Here is a 9,855-nt window from a genome sequence, read left to right as displayed (position 1 = left end):
CTTTGTCTTCCCCCTATATATTACTACATACTCTCTTGGTGTCTGGCTCTGGCACGTTTGACTACCCTGTCTCACCGCTTGTCCATGAGTAGTGACTAGCGTCTCATTTATACTGTTATGGGCCATTGAAGCATCTAAAAAAAAAAGCGAACAATTTTCAGCAGTGTCTGCGAAGTATACGAAGAGCCGAAGAATGACATGATCTATGTAACTCCAATAACAACCAGTGATTCAGCCAAGTGCCGCCACTTCCACCCAAGGTAACTTTATTTATTACACAAATAGGACAGTTTACAACGCACAACATTAAAGTATATATAACAAAACAGACATTTTTTTTTGTTTAAAAAAAGTGCTTACACATCTCTTTATAAATAAATAATACATTTGGAGTATTCTACGTTGATGGGTAACCAACAGATGATTGACCTCAACGCACAATGACGACGGTCCCTTGGAGAAGACCTGTATGTGAATAGACTTTATTCTCTGCCACCATGATCTTTGTTAGATCCCCAATCTGGTTTACTTCCAGGATATTATTGAGCTTTGTACTGGTACCACTGATAAATAATTGGCTGCAGGAAACAATCCATTACACATTTTTGCAGTGTATATACGCAGGGGAAAATAGGATGGTTTGTGTCATATAACGGTTTCTAGAGAAGCAATGAATTAGCATTGAACTAGGATCAAGTCAGCTCCACCTTTATAAGGTACACGCGGCTTATCGTCTTGGTTCTTGGATGTTTTGCTGGTTTTCTTCATACATTTGGGTATTTTCAGTGACACCAATTGGAGTCTGCTTTGCCTGTAGACCCAGGTGGTCATAGATCATCTCAAAGCGGTGTGGCCTTCTGTCAACCTTAGAGGTCTAAGGTCTCATTCACACATCAGTTTTTCTGCTACGAGTGCTATCCATGGTTTTCACAGATAGCACTCGTACCTATACTACTGAATGGAGCCCTTCTCATGTCCAAGATTTTTCACGGAAATGAAAAAAACACGTCCGATTTTGATCTAAGTGTTGAATCAAAATCGTCAACTCAAGACAAGTCTATGGGTCCATGAAAAAATGTACGGACTGCCAGATAGGAAAAGATAGAGAAACTTTTTGTTTGTTTGGAGAAACATTGATTTTTGACCAAACTCCGAAGGTGAAAAACCGACGCACTGATCAAACTGTGATAAAAAAAAAAAACACAGATTAAACTCGAACTAATTTTCCTGTATGAGAAAATCACTGACGTGTGAATGAGACCTTACCAGTAGGACACCACTGAACCAGAGAAAGAAACGACCACAGCACCGTGCCCCCTTTGTTTTTGTTTTCCAACATGGCAGCGCTCCTGGCCATCCATCAATAGCCAAACTGCAGGAGGGAAAAGGCTGGGAGCGCCAAAAAATGGTACCCTGTGTTATGCCTAGCGCATGGTGTGAAGGGCAGTGCTTGAGTTTATAGGACACCAAAGTATGGATGCATGCCATGTACCCCCCTGTATAACACAGAGTATCCGTAGCTGCTATCTGACAAAGGACAAAATTACTAATAAATAATAATGAATGACTGTAGGTAATTTTATAGTAAAATCAGTCTAAGGATCAGCGGAGAATGTTTGCAGTCTGCCCACTGGTGACGCCCAGGTGTAAAATCGTTGATTTGGAGTAAACCTTTTAGCAATACGTGCACGAGATCGGCCTTCGATATGTCACACGCTTTTAATCTCGCTGGCTTAGGTTAGGTAAATTATGATGGAAACGCTTACTGATATTGAACTGTATTCAGTTAGTGGACAGTCACATTCTCAAAATGCCCGACCTTGGTCTTACAGTGATGTGTAATTAAGACTAGAGAATGACAAAAGCGCAATAGGGTCTTATCTGGGTAAAGTGTATTAATGAAATGCACAATTGTGTTCACCTGGTCGGCTTGTGGTCACACAACCATTGAAGAGGCTTATGGCTGCTGCAGACCCACGAGGAGAAATCAAGAAGGAAACAAATGGGTTAACCTGCGCTGCCATCAAAGGATGATGAGAAGACAGGAATCCTAGTAATGCGGTTTATTTGTCAACGCGTTTCGAAGTAATAAACTTCTTCATCAGGACTAACCACGATCGTGGTTTATCCTGATGGAGAAGTTTAATACTTCGGAACGCGTTGACAAACTGCATTCCTGTTTTCTTAGATGTGTAATTAAAGAGCAGACCATTTTGGTTGTAGTTCTGCAGATATTATCACCACCTATTTATTATCTAGGTGTTAAAAAAAATGTTGTGCCTCGTTTCTGTGCTCTGAATTCTCAATTTCACCATGAATAGGAAGCCAAACCAGATACGTGAAAATGGTGCTGGTTTGACATTGAATATGAAAAATTACTTGGAAGTCAAAAAAATGTCCAATCGGGAAAAAGCCTTATCAAGGCACATTCCCATCATTGAAGGGGGCTGTTGGCTCTAGATCCTCCTCCATTACGCATGACTTGTTGATTGCTTTGGACACTGTATAAAGGGAATCTATCAGCATAAAATAAGAGCTCAAACCAAGTGTATCCTTGTAGTGGTCAAACATTTCAGTGCACTTTCCCACCTACTTGTTTTCCACTTATCACCGCCTTTCTGTGTCTCCTGTAAAACCAGAGCTGTCAATCAATGAATTGGGGTCATGGTGTGAAAGGGGGGCAGAGATAGATGGAAAACAAGTAGGAGGGAAGATGCACTAAACTGTCTGTCAATGCCAAAAAGTGCACCGAGTGTCTACTATTCTCCGGCAGCTACTAGAATAAAAAAGGCTGTCGTAATGATATGTCGTAGAGATGAGTGAACGTATTCGATTGGAATTGAATTCTACTGAAATTTTACAAAAATCCGCATTCGTCAAAATACAGATTTTTTTGTAATTCATGTCCAAGTGGATTCAGCATTATGGTGGCCAACTGTAAAGGGCTATCAAAAGATTAAAAATAAACACTTATACTCACCTAACCGCTCACCTCTCCGACCCTTCGTCTCCTCACCGTCCACCATCTAGTCCTTGTCCCACTAGACCATGACTTCTAACTCTGATGAGACCCAGGACGGTTCTGCACATGTGCACATATGGTCACAGGATTTCATCGCGAGCGGCAGTGATAAGATAATGCGCCGAGGACCATACAGGACATTGTGAGAAGCGGAGAGACCGGAGAGTTGAGTGGTATGGTGAGTCCATGAATTTTTTACGAATTAAGTTTTTTTTTGCTCTGGGGTCTGTAGAGACCCCAGAGCATAATAAAGGACATTCAATTTGCAGAGAATAACTTTGCTGAAAATCAAATTTCCTGGAAAAATCTACCAGATCTGGCAAATAGCTCATCACTATTATGTAACCTTATGGGAACATTCACAAGAAAGAATTTTAACCGGATCAGATTTTGATGAATTTGTCGGTGGGCTTCACCATGCCCTGTCCCACCCCAGTCCGGCACATTTTTGCAAAGTTGGCATGGAACGGTGTAAAAACACCAAAAGTGGTGAAACACATCATGAATCCAGGCCCATAAAGTTTTAATGATTCACATACACATCCGTTTCAGAAATGGATCGTGTTTCTGGTCCATGAAACTCGGCGCACGTCCTGTTCTCATCCATTTTGCAGATCAGACTCGGCCATTAATCTTTGAGGATCTGTTAAAAATGGATGAAAAATGGAAGTCACACTTTTTAATTCAGTTTTCTATCCATTGTTTCATCCATTTTTTAACTGATCCATTGCTAAGAGTCAACGGATAAAAAAAAAAGTTCAGACAGTTCGCCTGCGGCAGATTTTAAAAACGGGTGAAAAAAAAAAACGTTTGAGAAGAAAACTGATGCAAAACGGTTGACGCGAGAGAAAAATGGATGTAAAGACCGAAATGGATGTGTGAATTTAGCCTTACTGTGAAGAGTGAGGGCCTAGTGGTCTTCTTCTGAAGATGCATTGCTTCTGTTGGAGCATGACGTTGTGCCGAGGTGCCATATGGGGTCAGATGGAGTGGATCTGCCAGGTGCATCAGGACTTAGACCCAAGAATATTACTTAAGGTCAGAGGCACCGGAGCCCCCGGTGCAGAATCTGTACAATTAATGCCTTCTTAAGGAGCAGAGGAGCCTTTGAGCCCCCTCAGACACCAGGTCCAGGTACTTTTTCCACCTCTATATAGGGTCCCTTGATGAAGCTATGTTACTAATAGACTTCAGTTTTACAAAACAACAATGGATCATTGTGGTTGAGTAATCCACAGTAAGCGGATGCATGCGGTGTCGTGCATCTCGTATTCAATGACTGTTTACCCACCTGAAAATCTTGGCAGTGAAAGAGTGCTCGTAGACGAAGGTTGTAAAGTGTCTGATTCTCATTACAATCAATTCAGAATTTACATAATTATTCCACCTTTTCTCTACAAGTATGACATAATTACGCCGAGTTTTTTAGCTAATTGCTCGGCGCTATTTTTCAGCTGATCACCGGTTTATTTGTAGAGCCGGTATGTCATGAAGTATATCCGCTAAATGTCAAAGACCCGGGCGAAATTTCCCTGCCTATTCAAAGGCATCTTTGTGCAGAGTATAGCACCATAAGACATCTCTTAACAGAGGGAGTCCATTGTGAAGGATATCTGAAAAGAGGCCTCTTAGCGTTGACTGTGTTTATATTTGTAGACCCGTCTAAAAGCGGCTTTAGCAATATATATCCTCTAGGAAAGGTTGAATGGTGGTTAATTGTAATTTATTTTTTATATTTGTTAAGTAATTGGCAAATATTCCCGGCACGCTCAGCCAAGTGACAGAGGTGTATGTATTACACAGAGATGAATATAGCTGTTTATAGCCTCAAGTGTTCGCGCACAGAGGAAATTATTTAATGTTCAGTATCCAGTGTTCAGTTAACTTAATAGAAAGCTCTACTTATGAAAAATCCAATAAGATCACTGTATAGTCACAGCTTCAAATTCCAACCTCAAGTGGACATTCAGCATGTGTAGACTAAAACATACATTTTATAATCCGCCATATAAATATTAGATGAAATCAAGTACCCTGATCCTCCAAACCCCAATCTAACCTACAGTGAAGACATAGATTTTCGGGTGGTATTCGGAAGAAGGCTCTTTGACTTGATGTCAAAATTCTTTGAAGAACCATGAAGTTCAGACCATTCAAGGTTAGTTATGGTTTGATAGTCCAGATTAACTTAGTTCTCCCCAGTTACTGGATATCAGAATGATCATGGATTGTAGGTTGATACTTCTCCTGGAATTCATGTGTCCATTCCAGTTGATTCTGCAGCCCCCAGTCTATATATATCTTCCCATCAGTGCTTTCCATTTTTGGACCTTCTAGTTGGACCATTTGAGATTAGATATGATCAGTTCTTCTCCCTTTTGCTTGAATACTTAAGTGAAACCATGGATGAGATGCTCTAGGACAAGCACAGAATACTTCTACCCTATCTTCATAGCATATATTTACCCATGAGAGAACAGATAGGACTGGAAATGTCTTGGGTTCCTTGCAAAATAATGCAGGATATAGATTCTTAATGACTGGTAGAATATTATTGGCTCCTACCCTGTTATATAAAAGTAGCTTTGGGCAGTGTAAGAGCTCTGTGTTTCCATAAGGGGATACTGTCCAGTTCATCGTAGGCTGGGTTCATATTATGTTTGAGCCACATGTCAGTGGCTTCCATCTGAAGTCCTAAAAATGGGATTTGGACAGAATTCCCCAATGGGACGATTCAATCTAATGAGTCAGACAGAGTCACTTTTTATCTGTCTCTCGCCTCCGTCGGCCCATCATCGACCGTGCTTTTGTGCCCATCTCAGAAAGACGGACTCTGTCGAAACAACAGCCAAACTGAGCACAAAGTGAATGGCTCTGTTGAGGGTTCCCATCCAAATCTCGTGTTTTGAGGGGCTACAGAGAGAAGCCTCCTATGGAACCTAAGCACAATGTGAACCCAACCTTAGATATAGGACCTACGTGAAGTCCATCTTTGCCAGTCCTACAATGCAAAATGAAGACCCGTCTGTTGCCGCAGCTAGGCATTAACTATATCTAAATCTGAGACTAGTTAAAGACTCACATTGGTCATGAGCTTCATGGCCCTAGTGTATGTATTAATATTTCACATATTGTGAAAATTTCAGACAGTTGTATCAAGCGTCATCTAAATTCTGCACAGTTCTACGGGACAAACATCAGATCACCTCTGAAGCCTATGGTGATCTAAGTTCCTGTCATTAGAAGTATGGTGGTCAGATATCCATGGAAGATGCTTTAAAGTATGAGTGAAATGTCCTTCAAGTCCCTATAAATTATGTATAAGTATATATATCTTACAGACACCTCTGTCACTTGCTTTTAAAATGCCACAAATGATCTCCTTAGGGTCTATAAAAGTACAGGTATATTTTTAGAATAGTGACTTTTTTTACTTTGCTTTTACAGAAAATGCAAAAGGATTATATTATCCTTAATACGGTGATCTCCAGCATATTGCCTGTTAGCTGCTGCAAAACTACAACCTCAGGGTGCCCAGGGCATGCTGTAGTTTGTTGAAGAGCCACTGGATGACAACCACTGTTCCAGCACATGTATATATATATTAAAAAAAAAATCAGATTTGGTCAAAAATCATGAAACCATTCTTTGCTGCATTTTGATTGGACAGTGCCTAATTTAGAGAGGTTTCCTTCAGGATCCTCGTCAAAGAAGTGACATGCACTTTATTTTTTCCCACGAGGTGTTTTTCAACACCTCTTCAGGAAAAAAAATCTAAAAAAAAATCCTCACGTGAATAGCAAAGTGGATTTCCCATAGAATTGGAAGAGTTTTCCAAGAGTTTTTCAAGCTGTTTTTGAAGAGGACTTTGAAGATTACACACTTCCATAAAAATCATAAAATACCCTAACGGTATGATCACACTGAATTTGAGTCTTATTATTTCAGATGAGGAGAAGATGGTGAAAAAAAATTCTACATCTTCTCCATTGTGTCAGTGCGCGGAAATTGACCTGCAGCCAGATGTCATCCAAGTGCAGTCAAATGTTTTCCACGCGCCCATTGATTTGCATGGGTGCGATCTGAATATCGGATCAAACTCACACATGTGTCAAGGAAAAAAATATAGGCTAACATTGGTCCGGGTGCGATCCAATGATTTGTCAGATCACACTCGAACCAATAATACGGCCGTCTGCACGAGCCCTTAGGATGGACAATAGGGCCATGTCAATGACAACTGGCATGCGATTGGGCTCACCTGCAAGGGTCACTCTAGGGTTGTATGGGTTAGAGAAAAAGGTGGCTGCCTTTTTTTCCAGAAACAGTGCCGCTCTCGTCCATAGTCTGGTACGATCTTTTATCAGACAGACCATGAGTCAAGAGTCCCTGTTTTGAGGTCAACTTTACGCAAGCAAGTAACATTTTGGATTCCTCTGTGGTAAGACTAGAGAACCTTTAAGTGTCTGTGATCATACATGTTCCTTCTCTGGGACAGTACTGCAGAAAAATTAAAAGAACCAAATGTTTAAGGTGGCATGAAGGAACTATTAAGATAAGTGAAAGCCGGTTTGATATTGCAAGTTAGATACTCTGCTCCAATTGTCTGGTTTCCATGTTCCTTAGATGATATAGCACGCACTGATCTTCTACAAGTCACCCACTTGCAGAAATCAAAATGACCCTCCATTGTGGTGCACAGTTTTCAACCCAGGACAGAAGGACATGTTCTTCTTTTTTCCTCCACACCACCGTTCCCTCCAAACTGAGCATCTGGAAATTATGAACTTACCAAATTCTGCAGATAGGTATACCTGGAATTGGGCATGCTGACTAATTAGTATGTTGCTTTAAATATTTCCTTTCGGGAACCCTGCTCGTCACCCAAAAGCCAAAAAACACTGCTTGTCACCAAACACCCCAAAAAAGTGCATAAGACCATCTGGGTTGGATTCCCTTAGAGCCACGTTGCTGCTGAACACAACAAGGAGTCGTCAAAGCTATACCTACACTCATTCAGAGGTAATAATTTAGAATCTTCTTAATTATCTGAACATCAGGGTGGTAGTAATCAAAGGAGAAGAAAACCAGAGTGCCATGTGTAAAGGAATAGAAACTTTGGGAGGATAGACATGTTATGTTAGAAGTAGATATAGGTGGTATTCTCTGTACCGGCAACCAACCCAAAACCAAAAAATGGTTGGCCTGTCTCTCCACATGAAACCAACCACTATTTAACGTGGTCCATCCAACCAGATTCAGGATCTCCGCTGCGGTCAACCATCTTCTGATCTGTAATCTTGCCAAATTACTGAGGTCTCCTCATGTTGGTGTAATTGGTCTTCAACACAAATTCAATGGATGACGAATTCAGTCTGAGACTAGGTAGCGTTCACTTGTAAGTGTGTTATAATTTAATACCAATGTCAAACTCTTTCAACAAGACTATGTTGATCCTTATCCCGGGAGGAGAAGTCCATGCTGTTTTCCAGGAAAATGAAAGTTTTTGATGTGTATTGGCCACTTTCCTCGAAAGTAAAAGTCAACTGGAACACAATGTCCTCTGTGCTGATCGCCCATCTCAACTGAATCCTTCGCAACCCCTGCTTAAAGGGCTGTGTGTCGTCACCAAATGGTAGAAGATGATGTTCAATACTGGAAAAGGATTACCTGCCATAAAAAAACAATACATAGACTAATTATTCATTTTACAATCAATTACCCTTTAACTACTAAACTAGTGCAGGGGAAAAATGGAGTCATAGTCTATAGTGAACAACTGGATTCAGGAGCTAATTCCAAAAAGCCTTTGGAGAATGAAAGAAATAATAGGGCTTGTTCCTGTGGGCAACAGCCTTGCTTTTTCTCTGCATTAGTTTTCATTAATTTCCTCCAACTTTTCTCTAAGGCTATGTGCACACAAACATTTTTCCAGAAGTTTTTGGAGCAGTAACTGAGCAGAAACTTAGTGGAAAGTCTCCAAATCCTCCTCAAAAATGCAAAACTCCTCAAAAATGTGGAGTTTCTGCCCACTTTCTGCTCAGCAAAAAAATGACTACATCGACACTTACTGAGTTTTTAGAGTGCAAACTGAGTGTAAACTTTGTATATCCTCCTCAAAAATGCAAAACTCCTCATAAACTTGAACTTTTTGCTGTTTCTGCTACAAAAACGTAGCAAGAAGACTCAAAGTGCACACACTCTTAAGGGGTTGTCTCATAACTGTGGCATATCTATTAGATATGCAATGACAATCTATTGGAAATAAATGCAGGTCCCAATTCTAGACCCACCTCTGTCTCTAGAACAGAGGTTCTCACTCTGCTGGTTTGTCTGTGACTGGAAAGATGGCCTTGCAATTGTGCTCGGCTGTATTCAGGACTCCCATAGCAGTGAATGGAGAGAGAAGCACATGCTGTCTTTCTTTCCCATAGCAACCAATCACAGCACAGCTTTCATTCGTCAAAAACAAAATATGAAATGAAAGCTGTTCCGCGATTGGTTGCTACCAGCAACAAAGAGCTTTTCTGTTCAGCAGTTTCAGAAATCTGCCCAAATTGTCTATGGAACTGCCTGGAGTAAACCACGTACAACCCTGTCGCGTACAGGGCCTAGATATTTCCAGTAGTCCCAGAGACAGTGAATGAAGCGCAGGTTGACCATGCGCATGGACCAGTGCAGAGCCCTGTACTCTATATTCTGAGTCTTGTTCATGGGATTAATACATAGGTTATAACTACTGGATAGGGTGTAACGATCAATTCAGGAACTACCTCCAGAATGTGATAAAAATGGCTGCTGTCACATATTTCAAACTGCAACCCATCCTAGTC

At 40.9% G+C, this 9,855-nt stretch overlaps 1 protein-coding gene across 3 annotated transcripts in view; it reads right to left on the bottom strand.

Annotated features, from left to right (window-relative positions):
* Positions 1 to 247: 247 nt before the first annotated feature.
* The window catches only part of LHX6 (LIM homeobox 6), a 178,955-nt gene continuing 169,347 nt past the window's right edge, over positions 248 to 9,855 (bottom strand). For all 3 annotated transcript variants that reach the window (XM_073639736.1, XM_073639734.1, XM_073639735.1), the window contains one exon: positions 248 to 8,692. In XM_073639736.1, the coding sequence (XP_073495837.1) occupies positions 8,672 to 8,692 (21 nt within the window). In that variant the 3' untranslated portion in view covers positions 248 to 8,671. The remainder of the gene's footprint in view (positions 8,693 to 9,855) is intronic.

Source organism: Phyllobates terribilis, unplaced genomic scaffold, assembly GCF_046119375.1.
Source record: "Phyllobates terribilis strain yellow unplaced genomic scaffold, ASM4611937v1 Scaffold_7__3_contigs__length_470593459, whole genome shotgun sequence".
Taxonomy (NCBI): Eukaryota; Metazoa; Chordata; class Amphibia; order Anura; family Dendrobatidae; genus Phyllobates; species Phyllobates terribilis.
This window is presented reverse-complemented; position numbering and strand designations above follow the sequence as displayed.